General features: G+C 48.2%; 1 protein-coding gene across 3 annotated transcripts; it reads left to right on the forward strand.

The window, feature by feature from the left end:
- Positions 1 to 4,270: 4,270 nt before the first annotated feature.
- On the forward strand, positions 4,271 to 13,163 carry ZNF3 (zinc finger protein 3). Of its 3 annotated transcripts, none has more exons than XM_059881443.1 (6): positions 4,271 to 4,375; positions 5,512 to 5,639; positions 7,673 to 7,759; positions 8,755 to 8,846; positions 9,118 to 9,244; positions 10,932 to 13,163. In XM_059881443.1, exons 3-6 carry the CDS (start codon positions 7,705 to 7,707, stop codon positions 11,999 to 12,001), a joined length of 1,344 nt encoding a protein of 447 aa, XP_059737426.1. In that variant the 5' UTR covers positions 4,271 to 4,375; positions 5,512 to 5,639; positions 7,673 to 7,704; the 3' UTR covers positions 12,002 to 13,163.
- Positions 13,164 to 20,110: the final 6,947 nt, after the last annotated feature.

Here is a 20,110-nt window from a genome sequence, read left to right on the forward strand (position 1 = left end):
CAGCATGGGGGTTTCAGCAGGTGGCGCTGTTGCAGGGAGTGGCTGCTTCCCTCACAGTCCCAGCTCTGAGCTGGATCCCACCTTCAGAGTCTGCACACGGTCAGGGGCCCTTCATCACTCTCCTTCCCCTACTTCACACGAGTTAGTCTGAGCGAGCATGAGTGCTCAGTCGTGTCTGACTCTTTTGCAACCCCATAGGATGGCTAACTTACCAAGCTCCTCTATCCGTGGGATTTCCCAAGGCAAGAATACCGGAGTGGGTTGCCATACCCTCCTCCAGGGGATCTACCCAACCCAGCAATCGAACCCTCATCTTCTGTGTCTCCTGCATTGCAGGTGGATTCTTTCCCACTGAGCCACCTGCAAGTGAGTCTGAAGAGGCTATTACATGTGTGATGAACTGGATCTTAGCACTAACAACTCCCTAAGGCCAGGAACTTCCAGTCACTGAGCAGGAGGTGCTCACAGCTGGGATGCCCCAGAGCCACTGCTGCCATGGGCTGTGTGGTGTAAAGGGGTGACCCAGAGGGATCAGCACTGAGGTATCATCGACCAAAAGACAAGGAGTAAGGGGACTCTCTGATTTCAGGGGTGCAGAGAATGCAATCACCCTGCAAAAATCTTAGGGCATTGGGTAGAAAGGTGAATAAAGAACCACAGAAATACACATCAATTTCTAATAACTGCTAAAAACTAACTGGGGTGCCCTTCGAATTCAGCCTGGGGTTCAGGTAGATCCCCTAAGAATGCTCACACCCAGAGAGCTGGAATAGAAGGACATCCAGATGTCCTGTCTGTCCCTCTGCACAGCTCCAAGCCTGCCTCCTCCCGCTGCCCAGAATGCCCAAGTACTTAGAGGCCTGTCTCAGTCCTCTGGGGTCCTATACTGAGATGTTGGGCAAGAGGGGCCAAGTGATGGGAAGAAACTGGCCTGGTGGCGATGGTCACCCAGAGCCAGGGTGGAGTGGTGGTCCTACTCCTGGGCTGGCCTTGGGGCTGGCGAAAGGTCTTGCCCTCAGGGCAGCAGCTTTTGCAGGCCAGCTCTTTCCACAGTGTCACTCCCTAAAGGCAGCTCCCAGACAAATAAGCTGAGAATTTTTTCTGCATTCTGGGAGACAAGCTGCCCTGGAGCAGTAAAGATGGGGCAGCTTCCTTGTTAATTGTTCCTTAGGGGGGACTTCCTAGTGGTCCAGTGGCTAAGACTGAACACTCCCAACACAGGGGGCCCAGGTTCAACCCCTGGTAAAGAAACTAGATTCCACATGCCGCAACTAAAGATCCCATATGCCCCAGCTAAGACCTGGCACAGCCAAATAAGTAAATAAATACAAATAAAATATTAAAAAAAAAAGAGAGAGAACTGGCTCTCTTTACACACTCTTTGGGAAGATTTCTGTTTTTACCGCCCACCCCCACCCTTCCACCCTAAACCAAGTCCTGACATCCTTCTCTGAAGACGGCTATTGTCTGACGTGAGACCCCATAAGGCCACCAGTACCCTTCCTTCTATTGACCTCTGATAAGGCTTACTATTTTTTAAATGAAATTAATATTTTTACTGCTTCATCAAGGACATTTTAAAATGAAACCAGATTTTTTTTGAAAACTGGATTTTTTAAAAAGCTATGATTATATAGCAATGAAGACTATAACAGTTCAGTTTTGGGCCACTACATGAATTTATGCTAAGGCGTTAGCAGTTTCACACTTTCATAGCACCATTTCAAATGTCAATACCATGGAAAAAACAAAACAAAAACAATCTGTCTTATGAAAACAGTTTTGACCTCCCAGACCACCTGGTCTCAGGGACCCACACAGGTTCACAGAATATTGTTTGAAAACCGCTCAAAATCAGCTATTTCAATAATAAGATAATAGTACCAACATCACACAAGAAGATTAGAGATTTTAGGTGAAACAGATAAATTCATAGAAAGAACTTAACAAACCCAATATGATTCAAGAAGAAATAAAAATATAAATAGTCTTATAGGGACTTCCCTGGCAGTCCAGTGGTTAGGACTCTGAGCTTCTACGGCAGGGGGCACCAGTTCGATCATTGGTTGAGGAACTAAGATCCTACATGCCGCCTGTTGTGGCCAAAAAAGAAAGAAAGAAAAAGAAGAAGAAAAAAAAAAAAGAATAGTCTCACAACCTTAAAAAATTCAATCAATAATTTTAAAAGTCCTTCCATAAAGAAATTCTAGGCTCAGATGACTTCAAAGATGAATTCTTATCAAAGTGTCTTCTGAGATAGAGAACCAAATAGATACAATTCTGCTCTAATCTGTTTGAAAAGCCACAGCTACATCTTTAGGACAAATTGACTGTTTCATCACGTTTGCATCTGGCATCCACTTCTTAATGGTCATTCCCTTGGCCCCGGAGGGGACAGGGGAGGGCTGGGGAGAGGAGAGGGGCCTGAGCTCCAGCCAGATCAGGAACCCCCTACTCAGAGCCAGAGCCAAGGCAGGCGAAAGAAAGAAAGAGCCTCTGGCTTACCAAGGCTTACATCTTTTTACTCTATTTTCTTTATTTTCTTTTAGATAAAAGCTATATGGAAGTTTAAATGTTTTCTTTTCCACCTGGATGGACTGCCTTGGGAATCCTCTCTGTGATTCAAGGCATTTCAGAGTCCACAGACTCAAGAAAAATTAATAGTAGGTCTTTTGAGAACTTGCTGGGAGTTAACCAGATGCCTGGATTCTGGGGCAAACACCAAAAAAGTGAACTACAAATTGACTTCTAGGCTCCACAGTAATAGGGTTGATTGTTGTAATAGTGTTGTACAGTAATAGTGTTGACAGTACTGGGAATCTAAGAGCTATTTCCTGAGGACTGTCAGTAGGTGAGGGCTTCCCAGGGGGCCCTAGTGGTAAAGAACCTGCCTGTCGATGTGGGAGACATAAGAGACGCTGGTTCAATCCCTGGGCTGGGAAGATCCAACCTACTTCAGTATTCTTGCGTGGAGAATCACATGGATAGAGGAGCCTGGTGAGCTACAATTGCAAAGAGTCAGATGTGACTTAGCTACTGAGCACCACCACCATATTTTACTGGAATTGGTTAGATTACTGTCCTTAGACTGAAGTTGCCAGAGAGAAGGCAATGACAACCCACTCCAGTACTCTTGCCTGGAAAATCCCATGGACGGAGGAGCCTGGTAGGCTGCAGTCCATGGGGTCGCTGAGAGTCGGACACGACTGAGCGACTTCACTTTCACTTTTCACTTTCATGCATTGGAGAAAGAAATGGCAACCCACTCCAGTGTTCTTGCCTGGAGAATCCTAGGGACGGGGGAGCCTGGTGGGCTGCCGTCTATGGGGTCGCACGGAGTCGGACACGACTGAAGCGATTTAGCAGCAGCAGCAGCAGCCAGAGAGTAAGTTCGGTTGTACTGCAGAGCTGAATGGCTGCGCTACAAATATTGAAGGCAGTGAAAATTGAGATCAAATGCGAGGCAGGGCCATAGGGGAATCAAGAAGATCACAAGATTTCATTTTGTTTATAATCTGAAGGATTTGATTCGACACTTCCAGGACTCCTCCTGGAAGGGAATAAACGTGAGTGGACCACGAAGCGTCGCCCCTCATTCCCTCAAGCGTTTCACTTATTTCACACTTTCTTCACATGGATGGGGCTTCACCAGTTTTCTTCGGATCTGAGTGGATCTGGATCGGCAACTTACTCAAGCCTTTTCTGCCCGCATCACTTGTACAGGTTTTTGTCCTCACGTGAACTCTGATGGGCCAGAAGGTTTTCTTCAGATTTTAGTCATTTAAAGGAGGCACTTTTACATGAACTTGGTCTGTTTGGAAGCATAAGCTTGATTTGGAAACTTCAAATATGGGTGAGTTTTCTATATCGAATCCTTCAGGCGTCCTCCTGTTGGCCGCGGGTCAGCTGGGGACTCGGATCGCTTGGAACCAGGGCGTTTGGCTTGGCCCTCGGCAGCCCCACGGGAGACCACACGGGCACACAGCCAGCACCCGCTGGGCACGCTGCGCCCCGCCTTCCGCTCCCCAGCCGGGTAGGCGCGCCGCAGACCAGGTGCGCGGCGGCGCCCTCCCTGCCTGGCCAGCAGGGGGCGCGAGGGGCGGGGACGGCAGGCCCTCCTTGTCGCTTCGGCGCTGGGGCCCCGCGCCCAGTCAGCAAACCACCGAGAGGCGAAGACCTCCCATTTTCCTAGAGGGAACAAGTGGACGTGGAGGGGGACATCCAGGATGGTGGAGGGGGTGACTAAGACCGACCCGGAAGCGAAACGGAGGGGACTTCCGTTCTTTGTTCTGTCCCCGGTGTGTGGGTCCGTGACAGTGTCCAACGGGGCCTGTTTGGTGTCCGGTTCCCTATATCTACCGTCCCTGCCCCCAGGGTGAGTCCGGCCGCCCCCAGGGCTCGAGGTGGGACGGAGGCAGTGATCGCCGGAGAAGGGGTGGTGTCCCTTCCGCCGCGGCCCGCGGGGTCCCCAGGACCACCTGGAGCAGGGTGCCGGGCGGCGGGGGGGCGCCGGTGCCAACTCTGCTTTCCCCGGCACCCCAGCACCCGGCCCCTCACAGCCGGCCCTGCGTCGGGGGAGGAAAGGGGCTGCGGTTCTGGTTCTGCGACAGCGCCTGGCTCCAGCCCTTCAAAGTTCCAGTATGGCTGGAGAGGCATCCCTCTCTTTAAACGGCCGATGACAGCGACCCTAACTTGGTCCTTCCCGGAAACGTTTTCATATGATGTTAACAGTTATCCGCGCTCCCGGTGGGAGGGAGGGTTTAATCAGCTGGGAACGGACCAGAGAATGAGGGGTTCTAGGAAGCGCAGTTAGAACCATTCAGATGACAGAAGAATCCCCCTGGCGCCCAGTAAATCGAGTGTTTTTCGGAGAGGTGTACAACTGGGTCCCATTTCAGCTGTATTAGGTCCCTAATTGATTTGATTAGCTTTTCAACTGGGATTGAACACAGACCGACCCGGTGTTTCCTTTCTGAAACTCATGGAGAGAAGCAGGATCCTGAACTTGAAATCTGTGGGGCACTTAGAGGAACTAAACCTATTTATTATCTCCAAGAAGAGAAGTTGTGGAGAGTGGGCATCATCTGGTTTCACCTGTTTGGTGGAGAGTCCTGCGGAAGGAGAAGGTTCTATCACACAGGACACTAGGACTCTGAGGTGAAAGTCCAAGGGGTAGACTTTTTTTCAGTTAAGCATCCAAAGCCCTTTCTAATGGCTTACCTGTACAGCAATGGGACAGACTCCCTGAAGTAGCCGAGAGTGTCTAGTAGCAAGTTAGCTGCCAGAACCTTAAGAACTGGAGAAGGTGTTTCTTGTCTTGGGTGGGAGGTTGACCTGGAGAACTGTGATTTCCATTCCAGTTCTAAAGGTGCAACATAAATACCAGCTGTGGTCTTAATCAGTATTTATTAGCATAGGTTCTTTGTCTTTTCCTCTTAACTCCAAATATCTAGATTAGAAGTGAAGTTTACATAAACATTTGAAATTCCTTTTTCTTTTTCTTTTCCTTAGTCCTACAGCACTGATAGCAAATAAGTCTGAACTCCCAGGGATTTGAACAGAGGCTGCCAAGTTCACAATAATTGCTACTCTGGCCTTCTAGAGACTAACTCCAGAGAAGGAAGGAAAGAGTCCAGCAGGTAAAGCTTCCACGACTTCTCACTGCCCGGTCATCCTTCCCGGAACACTGCATCTAGGAGCACTGCAGGGGGTCGCATGGGCAGTGGAGCAGGGGAAGGGCCCTGCCTGGACCTGAAGCTCTACGGGCACAATGGGGGTTTTTCTTTCTGTGAGAAACATTGTTCAGTGATCCAGACACTGGGGACTTGTTCTCAACAGTATGCCTTTGAGCTCCAGCTTTGGTTAACCCAGCTGCGAGGAGGGAGTGCTACTTCTTTCTCTGGAGTCTGAGCCTCTGACTTTCCTTTCTAAGGAGAGTTTAGACTGAGAGCGGATTTATTGGGAGTGTCTGCTTATAACCAGTCCTGGAGATTGTCAAGTTGGGCAATAGGAAGAAGAAGATGGCTGACTCTGAGAAAAAGCTGAAGGGCCCCAGCTAGGAGGGTGATGATAGCAAGAGGGTGTGTCACCTTGATTGTCAGTGGGCCTGGCTCATGCCTGATTCCTTGCTTTTCACTATATAATGGCATTGTGATGGGCCTTCTACAGCCCCTTGCTGCCCAAAGACTAGAGTTCTCTGAACTCTGAGTGACTCTAGGGGGCCTTCTCTTTTTATATCTTAGGTGAATGCAACGGTCACTCTTGATTGTTTTACTCCTTTCAGGAGTACCCTGCAATGTAGTTGGCACTCAACAGATGTTTGTTATATGAGCAGATGAATAAAGAGAGGGAGGCGGACAAAATCCAGGGGTTTTCACCTAGGTTCTTGCCTAAGTGTCAGGCTGCTCTGAGGACTGCTGCACTCTTCTCAACCTGTTGATTCTTGAGGACAGACTTGTACTTGAGATTCAAATCTTAGTCTAGGTACTAACTTGACACTCACTGTTATTCACTGGAGCAACAGAGAACAGACCTCTTGATTGCCGTGGCAACCAGGGAGCAGGGACCTTAGTAGGGATAAAAATGGAGTAATAAATGATAGTAGGCTTTTTAAAAAGCATTGGTTCTTGCTTCAGGGACTTACATTCTGATCCAAGGAAATCTGTTATGAGAGAAAGGAGATAAAAAAGCAAGGTGGCTGCTTCTTCTTAGGGCGAGGAGACACAGCAACTGGGACTATTCTCCCAGAATCTGGCGAATATGTCCACCCACACCCTGTGATGAGACTATAGAAGGACCACAGAAAGGGCCCAAATCCGTCAATAACATCCCACCGTTGACTGAGACTGAGAACAGAAAACTGTCTCAGGGAGAAAGGGAGGAAGAATCTATCTTTTTTTCTGGCCATGCTGCATGGTTTACAGGATCTCTGTTCCCCGACCAGGAATTGAACCTGGGCCACGTCAGTGAAAGCACTGAATCCTAACCACTGGACCACCGGGAAATGCCCGAATTTATCTTAATAGATCTGCACTGTCTGTCCTAGTTCTGTGAGACAGGGTTTTTAAAATGAGACAGAGAACTTCTGGAGGTTCTGGAAGTATTCTGTACTATCTGTTATTTGGGGGCTGTTTCTTGGCCCCTTTTCCTCTAAAGAGAGCATCTACATTTACTATAACAGCTAGAAACATACCACAGTAAAAATTTTTTTTTTCTTTTTAGTAGAAGAAAAATGTTTATGAGGATTAAAAAAAAATCTGTATACGTTTGTTTGTCCATTATTCCAAGTATACTTAAAACTTGATACTTAGACATTTTGCCAGCTGTAACACTCTTTTTCACTGTTCTTCATTTGAGTAATTGCTTAGTATTTAACTTTGTTAATAGCATCATTTGGCACCTGTGTTCTCCATTTTTGTTGTTAGAACTACCACCCAGTGTGAATTGGGGAGCCTAAAGTGGGATGTTGTCCAGGAACTTGGGCGTTTGACCCAAAAGACTAGTCCCAGTTACTGCATTTCCTCTTGCTGTTTTGGTACTAACTGGAATGCTAGTTCCCTTCTTTCTGTATGCAGGAGGGTTTTTAAAAATTATCTTTGAACCTTGAACTTTTGCTTCTGTAGTGCTTCCACCTTCTCATACAAACCCTGCTTCCTGCTGACTCTGAAAATAGGAGACCAGAGATCCGAGCTTCTAGTACGACCCATGGAAACTCAGGCTGATCGAGTATCTCAGGAACCTCAGGCCTTGCTTGAGAGCGGTAAGGAATTTATCCTTTTATTCACTTACTCAGCAGATGCCCATTTAAATCGCTCATTCACCAGGTGCCGGGCTAACTGCTGGAATCCTGACTGGCGAGGACATAGTCTTTGCCTTTCACTAACTCCTAGCCTAGTGGGGAAGGCTGACTGAAGCCATTCATTAAGTCCAGCTTGATAGGGTTTATAGCTGAGGCATTTTTAAGGGCTGTGGGTTCCTCATGCAGCATTTAGAAAACTGTGACAATCACCAAACTCCCATTTTCCAGGTGCTTTGTAATAGCCCTGGTTTGTGCTCTTCTGGAGCATGTGCTTAGGGGAGCTCTGGGGAGTTATTTTGGAGATCACAGGCAAAAAGGGTAGAAGGAAGAGGAAGGGCGTGAAAAGTATTTGTATTTTGCTCTCACAGACTGCCACTGACTTTGGAGCCAGCTTGTGTCCAAGGAAGTATTATTCCCGTGCTTATCAAGAAAACGCATTTAAAACATTTTTATCTGCATGCTTCTACAGAATCTAGTATCTGCAGAGATTTAGTCTCTCAGGGACCAATATGTTAACTTAAGAATTACAGGAAAAGATACATAATCAAGCACAGAAACGGGAAACACTTACAGTGTGTAGATTTGATCTGGGGATCGAGAAAATAAGAGAAGAATCGTGGGCATTATGACTTGCTTCAGAGTTGGAGTGAAGCTAGCTTTCCTCTGGGTAAGAAGTCCAAGAGATTGAGTTGGAATGTGGAGAACGATGGAAGAGACACGAACAGGATAGCTGGTGCCTCCTGGGACAGACCAGAGAGCCAGGGTCAGCAGGGCTGTGGGCGTCTCTGCTCAGGCCACGAGGCCCACGCTGGCCGTGAGCACCTCTTCCAGTGGCAGAGGGAGTGAACTTAGAGATGCAGGAGTGGGGGTACTAGGTTGTCCTGGACCCAGGAGTTTCCGTAACGGGTGGAGAGGCTCAAGTGCAGAGCGACTCTCACGGACCCTCTCGTCCTCAGCTCTTCCTTCCTCAAAAGGCCCCACGTTTTCTGACAAGGGCGGTCTGGGGGATGAGATGCTGGCAGCTGCGCTCCTGAAGGCCAAGGCCCAGGTGAGCCGTGCTTTACCCTTCTTTCCCTTCCCACTTTGCGGAAATCTCTTGTGCAACAACATCCTGTTCTGTGCTTCCCCCGTCAGGACCGTGGGACTCCCCCACGGAATCATGGACTCCACTTAGTCTCAGCCTCTCCTGTCTTCCTCCACCCTGACTGCCATTCCCACTTCCCAAATATTGGGAAGTGTTACTCAACCCCGAATTAGCTTTTGGCTCCACCAGCCTCATCCCTGAGCCAGAAATTGCACACGAGAACGTGTCGTTTCAGGAACTGGTGACCTTTGAGGATGTGGCTGTGTACTTCATCCGGAAGGAGTGGAAGCGTTTGGAGCCTGCCCAGAGGGACCTCTACAGGGACGTGATGCTGGAGAATTACGGCAACGTGTTCTCCCTGGGTAGGAACGATGCTTCCTCAGTGAAACTCCCTTTTGGCCTTCCTTTGCCTCCTCCTTTGCTAGTAACAGTTGAGTCACTGAAAATCATTATCTAAGGACTGACTTCGTCTCAGAAAGTTCTGACAACAATAATAGTGACTCCCATTTGCAGTTTGTAGTTCCTTAAGAGTGTTTACAGATAGTCTCTCCTTCAGTCCTCACAATGTTGCAGCTGTTGAGGCAGCCAGAATTATCCTCATTTTATAGGTGAGGAAAGAGAGCTCAGAGGTCTTAAATGCTTTGCATACAGTCATATTGCTAGTGACTGGGAAGACCCGAGCCCTGGCCTTTAAACTCTCAATCTGTTACTTTTTCTCATGTTATTCTCAGGACTTAACATTAACATATAACCTAGAGATTTTCTCAAAAGATTCACACATTGGGATCCCTGAACATGTGAGGCACTGCTCTGTGTCCAAGTGAAGATTCTGGAACTCTGTCAGGCTCCTCCCCTTCTCTGTTGGACTTCCTCTAGGGACCTGTTGCTTTGTGGATGGACCTCGGGTAACTGCTGCCCTTGTAGAAATTTCACCTTGTGTCAGGGAGCAGTTGGCTTCTTAACCTTTAAGCCTGTGGACTGTTCCTTCCTTCCCCCTCACCCACTGTCAGGACGTTTTCCTGGGCAAGGCCAGGGTCTTCCCCGCTCCCATGGGAGGCCTCCCTCTCTGTGTCTTCTCTGTCCCCTGCAGGTCCTGGGTCTGGGATTGAGCTCTGGGCCATTTGGTATGAACAGGATAAACCTTGTCCTGTCTTTCCCCATGAGCAGGATTCCCTTTTCTGAATTTTGACGTGATCTCTGGGCTGGATTGAGAGGAATTGCCGAGGGGCCTGGATTGGAAGGGAACTGAGAGCAGAGAGGTCCTGAGAGGCACCTGTTCGGGTGAGGGAGGAACAGCTCTTTCTGTCCCTAACGCTCACTGCCCTGCCTTGACTCCTTCAGTTACTGACAGACTAAACATGCTAACCATCTGGACCCCTTCCACTTGTCCTCTATGCCTGAAGTTCCCTTAGAAACCCCAGAGTGCTGAGAGTGGCAAAGTCAAACACAGAAACTGTTTACAAATCCGCTCAGTTAGCACAGTGTTCTAGGCCCAGGGCTGGAGGTGGGCTGACCTTTGTCTCTTGCCTGTTCCCATGGACTTGGTGAAGGTGACGTGACTGCAAACCAGAGTGTCCTGTTCCCCTGGGGCTGCAGGGCTGCACCCTTGTTGTGGCTTCCTGATCTGCTGCTGCTTCTCCACACCCGGCTGTGTCTTCCTGTGGGAGACAGACTGGTCCGTGTTGCGTTTCTTGTACCTACTCCCTTTCATCCTCTCACTGGCCCGGCTGTCACCATCTCCCAGTTTATCTTGAGCCTCTGACCTCTAGGACTTTGTCACTTCATTAAACAGTTTGTCCTGCCTCTGCCTGATCCAGTTTTCTCTTCACTTCCAGCTTATTTCTCGATTTTCCTTCTTTTCTCCTTCCCTGTTTCTTTGGCCCAGTTCTCTTATTCTGCATCAGCTGCATACAGCCTGGGCAGGCCTTTTTGCACATTGATAAGTGGCATGTGCTTTTAGCCTGTGAATATGATGTGATTAGCCTGTCTCTGGTTTTGAGCCTTTTTTCCATAAGGAATAAGTGATATTTGTGTTCTATATTGTGCCAGATGGTGAGACCAGAACTGAGCCTGATTCTGAAATTTCTGAAGATAGAGGATCACATGGGGTGCTGTTGGGAAGATTCCAGAAGGATATTTCTCAGGGTCTTAAGTTTGAAGAAGCCTATGAACAAGAAGTCAGTCTGAAGAGGCAGCTGGGGAGCTCCTCTGGAGAGAGACTGAATAGGAAGATGCAGGAGTTTGGTCAAGTAGCAGCTGAGGAGCAGCGAGCCCCCACAGGAGGTAGAAGTGAGAAGTGCGGCGATCTGAGGGACAGCTTCACGGTGAGCGCCAACCTCATTTCCCATCAGAGACTCCCTGTGGGGGACAGGCCCCATAAGTGTGATGAATGTAGCAAGAGCTTTAATCGAACTTCAGACCTCATTCAGCATCAGAGAATCCACACTGGGGAGAAACCCTATGAATGTAGCGAGTGTGGGAAGGCCTTCAGCCAGAGCTCACACCTTATTCAGCATCAGAGGATCCACACTGGGGAGAAACCTTACGAGTGCAACGACTGCGGGAAGACCTTCAGCTGCAGCTCAGCTCTCATTCTCCACCGGAGGATCCACACGGGAGAGAAGCCCTATGAATGTAACGAGTGCGGGAAAACCTTCAGCTGGAGCTCCACCCTCACTCACCACCAGAGGATCCACACTGGAGAGAAACCATACGCTTGTAACGAATGTGGGAAAGCCTTCAGCAGGAGCTCCACCCTCATTCACCACCAGAGGATCCACACTGGAGAGAAGCCCTATGAATGTAACGAGTGTGGGAAGGCCTTCAGCCAGAGCTCACACCTCTATCAGCACCAGAGGATCCACACTGGAGAGAAGCCCTATGAATGTATGGAATGTGGAGGGAAGTTTACCTATAGCTCAGGCCTTATTCAGCATCAAAGAATCCACACTGGGGAGAATCCCTATGAATGTAGTGAGTGTGGGAAAGCCTTTAGGTACAGCTCTGCTCTGGTTCGCCACCAGAGAATTCACACTGGAGAGAAGCCTTTGAATGTAATGGGAGTGAGCAAAAGTTCCCTCCAAGTCACTGCTGAAGTAAATATCAGAGAGTCTACGTGAAAGAGAGGCACACGCCGGTTTTCCTCACTTCCTGAGTCTCCAGAGCTCCTGCCTTACTACCTGAGTATGAACTTAGGACGTGTCCCTTCCGACTCCAACCTTTCACCTTAGAGAACGGGGCCTGTTGGGCAAATCATCCTGGCCCCGTGATTATTAACCTAGTCATTTTTCCCAGGAATGATTCCAGCCTTGAAGAATCAGGCTGCCAGCAACAGATGGAGCGCTGGGAGCAGAGGAAACTCTGGGATCGGTCTCCTTCCATTTGGGAGGGGAGTTTGCACTAGACCATTTTTCTCACACCAGAAGAGCCTTTCCACAGTGGGGATGGAAGCACAGTAGGAATAAAATTCCAGGGGTTCCTCTAGTTGGAGTTGGCACAGTCAGCACAGAAGAAAATGGAAAGAATGTTCTGGGTTGTGTTTCGTGCTAGAAAGGGGAAATGGAGGCTGCATTTCAAAGTCACTGCTTCTAATCCAGCTTTAAATTTTGATGATTTCTTCTTTTGATAAGGAATGTGCTATTTTGTTTCCTGACTTCATTAATCATGGAAATCTGGTGCTGAGGGACTTGTTATTTCATTGGGCAGGTGTAGGGGAACACTGAGAGAGGTTTTCTGTAGTGACCATGTATCCTCCCGGGCTCTTGGAGCAGCAAGACCAAACCTCCACGCATTTGGTGGAGAACTCGCTCATCCCTTTTATGACAGGACTAATGGCAAAGCCCAGGTCCTCCGTGAGCATAACCTGAGGGGAAGGATCCAAAGCCTTTAGTGCTGGCCTCAGTTTTCCTTCTCTTCTCTTCCTCCAGCCACTCCTGTGATGGAAAGTGATTTAAGCTAAACCCCTAGCTACCAAGGATGCTTTTAAGGAGCTCGCTCAGCCAGCTTGCCCTGCCCTCTGAGACCTATGACCTATGACCTCTGGCCCCAGCCACTAGACCTCTCCCGACCCCACCTCTGACTTCAGCAGCCAAGTGTGAATGCAGAGAGCAAAGCCCTGAGGAGGAAGCTTGGGCCTGAGCCTAGCGGAGGGCTCCTTGCTGGGTTAGGATGGAGCTCCCCAAGTTTTCCCAGCAGAAGGGATGACCTTTCATTCTGTTTTCCCAATCCTGCTCATCTGTAGCATAAATGAAATGCACTATTAAACAGAATAGTTTTTCAGAAGGATGGCTTGAGTGTGTCTTTGTGCAGGGGCCAAATTTATTTCAGTTTAAGCAAACATTAGTGACTATGAATGGAATCTTAAAAAATTAATCTTTAAAACTTTTTACAAACAACCATTTATTTCTCCTCTAATCTCAAACCTGGAACCTCCCTCCCTTGACCCCAGCCTGTCCTCTGCACACGGCACACTGCATGCCACACACGGGCTGTCTCATTCTCATGGCCGCTTACACACGCCTGCCTTTAGGGTTTTACGTGCTGCATGTCCTTCTGTGTGGTGCAGTACTTCGCACCAGCAACCAGGACTGGAAAGGTGCTTCTGAATGTGGGATCCTTGACAGGAGCCTACTTAGATGCTGGGTCACAGTGGACATAGTGAGGAAGTTCCTGGAGGTCCAGTGGTTGGGACTCGGTTCTCTCACTGTCTGGGTGCAAGGTTCAATCCCTGGTTGGGGAACTAAGATCCTGCAAGCCATATCACACAGCCCAAAACAGAACAACAGGCACATTGAGATTTCTTGGTTTGGCTCTTGGCAGGGGATGGGGGGTTATGGTCATGAAGAAAGCTGAGATGGAGAAGATGAGGAAATGTCTGGAACTCTAGCCTCTGAAAAATTCTGGATCATATACTGTGATTGGCCATCTAATATGGTTTTAATTTTTTTAAACTCATAATTTTGGCTCTTCTTTGACGCCCACCACAGACTTGAGACTGACTTTGTTTCTCCAAGTGCAGACCATGAACCATCACAGCAGGGTCACTAGGCTGCTTGCGAGTCACACAGGTGTCTGAGTTCTAGTCAGACCCATGAAGTATACTTCCTGAGGGTAGAGCCTAAACATTTACACTGAGAAGAACTGGTCATGAAATGGAGAACGTTTCTAGGAGCTAAACGCTGAGCAAGGCCTCACTAGGTTCTGCGTGGTGAAGGAGAGGAAGTGCAGCAGGAGGTGCCTGCTCCTCGTGTGCAGGTGCAGTTGTGAAGCTCTGGGAAAGACTCCTGAGCACGTGGAGCTGCTGGGTGATGGCCTGTCACTGCACGGGAGGGCTCAGTCCCTTCTCTGCCTGAGATTCAGCAGGGCCACTGCATGAAAAATACATTAAAAAAACAACCTTTGAAATAGCTATAACATCTGATTCACCTGAGTGTCGAGATGATTCATCCCTTTCCACCTGATTGCTCTTTTCTGTCCCTAACTGGGCATTCCTCCACGTTCAGTCACGGTATCAGTGGTCTCTTTCTATGCCTATGCCGTTACCCTGGGAACCCATTTACTCCAATGACCTCAACTATTAACTTCAATTAATTTTTACATCTGCACACGTGGTCCTGATCTCTCCCAACCTCCAGTCTCTGGTCTCATCAGACTGTGGGGCATTTACATTTGGGCCTTTTGAAAGTTTCAAATTGTTTCAAACCAGATACATTTTTCCCCCATAAACTGGCCCCTCTCAGAATTTCTATAAATTGCTCAAGGTCAAAACGCCTGAGGTGGTGGTCCAGTGGTTAAGAATCCGTCTGCCAATGCAAGGGACACGGGTTCAATCCCTGGGAACTAAGATACCACATGCCACAGGGAAACAGCCTGTGCTCTCCAACTACTGAGCCCTCTCACCCTACAGCCTGTGCTCTGCAACAAGAGAAACCACTTCCCTGAGAAGCCTGTGCGCCAGGAAGCTAGAGAGCAGCCCATGCTCACCTCAATGAAAGCCTCAGAGCAGCAACAGAGACCCAGTGCAGCCAAAAAAATAAAAATTTAAAAAGATTAATTATTCTCATCCTCTTACATCTGACCAGCATCAAGTCCTGAGCGGGAAAGATGGATTGCTGTTACAGGGCAAGGTTTCAGAATTGAGGTCTTGGAGGCGGGGGGATTTCCAAGTGAAGGTCATAATAGAAGCAAACCCGTGGCACATACTCTTCCTGACCCTTTCCCAAGTGGTTTTTGTATGGCCACATGGGGATTTATAGCAAAGGAGCAGGGAGGGGGTCAGTGGATGGGAACTTTCTAAGGGGAAGCTTTAGGGGTCAGAGGGGTTTGGCTAAACTGACTTAGGATTCTTGCTGGAGAAAGGGCAGGGTAGTTGGACATCTCCCTGGGGTGATGGTGCGGGATGACTAGATATTAAGGGGGTTCAGATGTGAAGGACAGGGGACTCACTAAAACTAGATTTTACAAGGAAGAGGGGGCCTAAGAAAAGGTTTGGAAGTCTAAGGTTTGCTTAAGCAAAAAGTCTGTCGCATCAAATAGCAGGATGGTAATGAGCCCCAAACACACCCTGTGTTCACTTCCCCTGCATCGTGCTCCAGCTACCTACCTCCAGCCAATGAGAATTAGAATCCAGAAGGGCCTTGGAAAGCATTCAACCTCCGCTCAGTACCCCCTGGCAGATGGCTCTCCAGTCTCCGTGGTGCTGTGTGTAGGGATGGGAGGCTGGTCGTTGCCCCAGGCAAAATCGCTGGATGTTAAGTTGTGCTGAGTGCCGCCCCCTCCTGCGCTCCTGCCTTCCACTCTTAGCTCTGCCTTCTCACCTGTGAGTGATTCACAGGGACATTATCAGTCAGAACAAAAATAACAAAGCAATTTTATCCCTGATGCCTCCTGCCCACCCTAAGTTATACCTGTCCTTTGAGCTCCAACTGAAATAACTCTGAGAATATTCTGTGTTCAGTTTCCAAGTAGGGGAAAAGCCTGGTTTTACCCGAACATGGCAGTTACCAGCAGTGTGAACCACAGGGTGGTGATAGAAAAGAACATCTTAGCAAACTGTTCCTTTCTGATTAAAAGATTGTCTTTAAAAGCTCCCCAAAGATTTTTTTTTTTTCTTCAAGGAAATCAAACCAGTCCATCCTAAAGGAAATCAATCCTGAATATGCACTGCAAGGACTGATGCCAAAGCTGAAGCTCCAATACTTTGGCCACCTGATGTGAAGAACTGACTCATTGGAAAAGACCCTGATGCTGGGGAAGACTGAAAGCAAGAGAAGAGACAGAAGGCAGCAAAGGATGAGATAGTTAGATAGTATCACTGACTGGATGGACATGAATTTGAGCACACTCTGGGTGACAGTGAAGGACAGGGAAGCCTGGTGTGCTGCAGTCCACGGGGTCGCAAAGAGTCAGACATGATTTAGCGACTGAACAACAAATGGTTTATAGTTTAAGTTTTTTTCCACTTAAGCAGTCAGGTGCATTAAGTATATCAATAATGAAGAACTGAAGGGTTTTTTTAATGAATAAAAATCCTCATGGACTATCATCTACACACAGATAAATATGGTCACCAGCGTGGTTTCTTGGGAATGACAAGAGACTCTCAGCACCTTCCTCCACAAACATGGTTTCCCTCGTGTATCCCTTGCTTTGGCTGATGACGGCAACTTCCCCGTCAAGCCCCAGACGTGGGCGTCGTTCTGGCTTCGCTACTTTTCCTCTCCACATCCTCTCCCTCCACGTCTCCAGCCCATCCTGTACGGCCCATTCCGGGGGCTTCCGCAGCGGCCGAAGCCGTCTCTAACTTGTTCCGGACTTTGGCACCAGCCTTAACAGCAGGTCTCTTTGCTCCCAAAGTCTCCTCCAGCCCATTGGTCCTGCCTGTGCTGGAGTCATCTCTCCTAAATGCTGATTGGATGATGGCACCTCCAAGCCGTCCAAGGGTCCCTTCTCATCCCCCAGGTCAGAGTCCAGATTCTTCCTGTGGACACAGGGCTTCTCACTTCCCGGCCCTACCCACTCTCCCAACCCTCCTCCCCTCCAACACACGGGGGGCAATGCAGAACGGTAGTGACAGCGCCCGGATGTCATTTAATGCCTTGTGCCTTTGCACATGCTAATGGCCTTCCCCCTCATCCACCCAACAAGCTCCTATTCTTCTCTGCAAACCTCCTCCTCTGGAACTTTCCCCTAGTCTGTGGAGCCTTCCCAGGGCCTGGGGGACGCCACCTCCGGCCCCACCAGGCCCACCATTTCCTCCAGCTGCCTCTGCACCTTGTACACATGCTCGATTGTGCTCATCTTCTTCCTCCTCTGTCTTCTCCTTATTTGTTCATACCTCTGTCTCCTTCACTCTGGTGGGGGTTTTTCCTACATTTTTACACATTTCTACCACGAATAAGTATGGCATTCATAATCAGAAAAAAATATACACCAAGGAAAAGGGAAAATAGAGGTAGTAAGGAGTACCAGCCATGGAGCACATGCTGTGTATCAGGCATTGTTCTAAGCGCTTTACCTGATAACTCATTTAATCTTTGTAGCCAGCCTGCGAGGTGGGTACTATTATTGCCCCATTTTTATTCCCTTTTCTTCAGGAAAGAAAAAACGAAGGAGAGGAGGGAGGGGAGTTCTCCAGGCACAATAGACGGTGCAGGGAGACTCAGAGGCACTCATCACAGTCTCCCCAGATCTCCTGCCACTGATCCTTGAAGCTCTTTGCCAGCAGCTCAGTGAGTGCTGTGGGGGACACAGAGATGAACCACCCACAGCTCCTGCACTAAGGGGACGCCAGCCTAATGGGAGCCAGAGTGAGACCCCAGGAGAGGTTGGTAACCATCATGACAAGGTATCTTTACTGACCATCTATGCGCCAGCATGGACAGGAAAGTCAGCATTATCTTCATACGATCATATGTGCTGTTAGTCATATTAACACCCCTCTTTTTATGGATGAGAACCCGATACATGATAGAGACAGTAAGCAGTGGAACAGGGGTTCAAACCCAGGCAGTCTGGCTCTGGAGCTTGGGTTCTTACTTACACCACGGTGTTGACTCTGCAAATTAAACGGGGAGTCACAGGAAGCCAGCTGGTATTCCACGTGGACAGAGCACATGGCCGGCACAAAAAAGCTTCAGTGAGCAAATAGCATTAAAGCTGAATTGAGAACAGGGGTCAGTAAATACAGGCAACTGTTCCTTTTTTAGTTACGAGGGTGTGACTTCTCCTTCCCTCAAGACTCCATCATGTTTCCCTGGATACCACCCCAGACCATCTCGACATCAGTCACCGTCACCATCATGCCCGCGTGCAGGACCTTCTGTGCTGTGTGTTGTTCCGTGTGGTACAACACTCAGGCTGGGGGCAGGCGGACATCATCACGACAAAACTGTCCAGAACTGTGAAATACCACTGCAACCCTCTTCCCTCCCGGTCTGCCTTACCACAGTGTGGACTCCAGACGAAAAGTTCCAATGAAAAGGAAGTTCAGATGGTCTCTTTTGCAGGAAGAGGCTGATGCATCATCAGACTCATGGAGTAGCAAGTGACCAAAAAAATTGCTCATAAAGCTACTTATGTCACCTGTCTTGTGTCCTGAATTAAACATAGAAGTTCTGAGTAATTCATATCTGCTCTAATTACACCATAGAAACACCGAACTTCACCAGCTGAATGATCCTCTGGTGTAACCCCACCCCCTTTTCTTTACGTCTCACACCTGTCTGGGGACTGTCACTCTGTCCTGTCAGATTTCACCACTGACTCCACAACCCACCACAGAGGCCTCTCCGCTCACCAGCCTCCCCAGGACCCCAGCCCCTTCCTCATGTGCTTGCCACTTACTTCCACTACAGTGTCTTTGCTGGTACCGTTCCGTTTGCAGCGTCCTGCCCTTCTTTCCAGGTTGCTGAATTCCCAGTATGTGCACAACTGGGGGAAAGCACTCCAAGCCCAAGGACAGCAGCTGCAAAGGGCTCTTGCAGAGGGCTGTTTGCCACATTCGCAGTCTAGAGAGGGGTGCTGCCATCTAGGAAGGTTGTGCTCTGAAAGTCGACTCTCAGATGGGAGGAGATTTTCTCACACAGAATTCTTGATCCTCGATTCCAGTTGAAATGGATGGAAAATTTCCCCAGATATTACATGCAAGGATTAACTGCTGGTGTGAATCTTGTCTTTTCACATCTGAGTCCCTGGCCCGGTACATCTTCTACTAAGCCACAGCCTACATGGGCATCCACTGGTCTCCACGGCGTGAATCCTCCATTGCTCCACCAAGGCTGGCCACTTGGCAAAGCCTTTGCTTGAGCTTGTGTGTTGTTTTAAAAACAACTTTATTGAGATGTAATTCATCACCATATCCAGTGGTCTTCAGTATCCAGAGTGTCTAACCAGTCATCACAATTTGACATATCCTAGAAAGAAACCCCACACCCTTTAACAGTCATTCCTCACCTCCCAACTCCCCCAGCCCTAGACAACTTACCAGTCTACTTTCTGTCTCCATGCATTTGCCTGTTCTAGACGTTTCATGTTAACTGGAATCATAGTCATACAATATGTGGCTTTTCTTGTCTAAGCTTCTTTCACTTAGTATAATGCTGTCATTTCACCTATGTATGTTGCAGCGTGGAATCTATACATCATCCTTTTCACGGCTAAATAATATTCTATTCTATGGATGACCCCATTTTGTTTATTCTTTCATCCACTGATGGAAACATTTGGGCTTTTTCTTCTTTTTGGCTATTATGAATAATGTTGCTTTGAACATTTGTGTACAAGTTTTTGTGTGGATGTTTTCATTTCTTTTGGGTACATATCTAGGGTAGGAATTTCAGTCAAATGCTGTATTTAATGAGGAAATGCCAGACTGGCTTCCAAAGTGGTTGTCACATTTTACATTCTCACTGCCAGAGTATGAGCTTTTGAATTCTCTGCATCCTCAACACTTGATGTTTTCTTTTTTTATTACAGCCATCCTAGTGGGTATGATGTGGTTTCATTGTGGTTTTGATTTGCCTTTTTCTCATGGCTATCTTGAGTACCTTTCCTTTCCATAAACTTATTGTCCACAGGTTTATCTTTTTCCTTTGCCTGTCTTCAATTGGTTGTCATTACTCAGATGTAAATATATTCAATATAAAAGTGACTTATCACATATACACGATTTGCAAAAATGTTCTATCATTCTGTGGGTGGTCCTTTCACTTTCTTGACAGCGTCCTTTA

This window comes from Bos taurus, chromosome 25 (genome assembly GCF_002263795.3).
Source record: "Bos taurus isolate L1 Dominette 01449 registration number 42190680 breed Hereford chromosome 25, ARS-UCD2.0, whole genome shotgun sequence".
In the NCBI taxonomy this organism is placed as follows: domain Eukaryota; kingdom Metazoa; phylum Chordata; class Mammalia; order Artiodactyla; family Bovidae; genus Bos; species Bos taurus.

Coding starts and splice junctions, on each gene's coding strand:
- ZNF3 (XM_059881443.1), top strand. CDS start 7,705: ATGGAAACTCAGGCTGATCGAGTATCTCAGGAACCTCAGGCCTTGCTT. Junction 7,760..8,754: donor TCAGGCCTTGCTTGAGAGCG/GTAAGGAATTTA, acceptor TCTCGTCCTCAG/CTCTTCCTTCCTCAAAAGGC. Junction 8,847..9,117: donor TCCTGAAGGCCAAGGCCCAG/GTGAGCCGTGCT, acceptor GTGTCGTTTCAG/GAACTGGTGACCTTTGAGGA.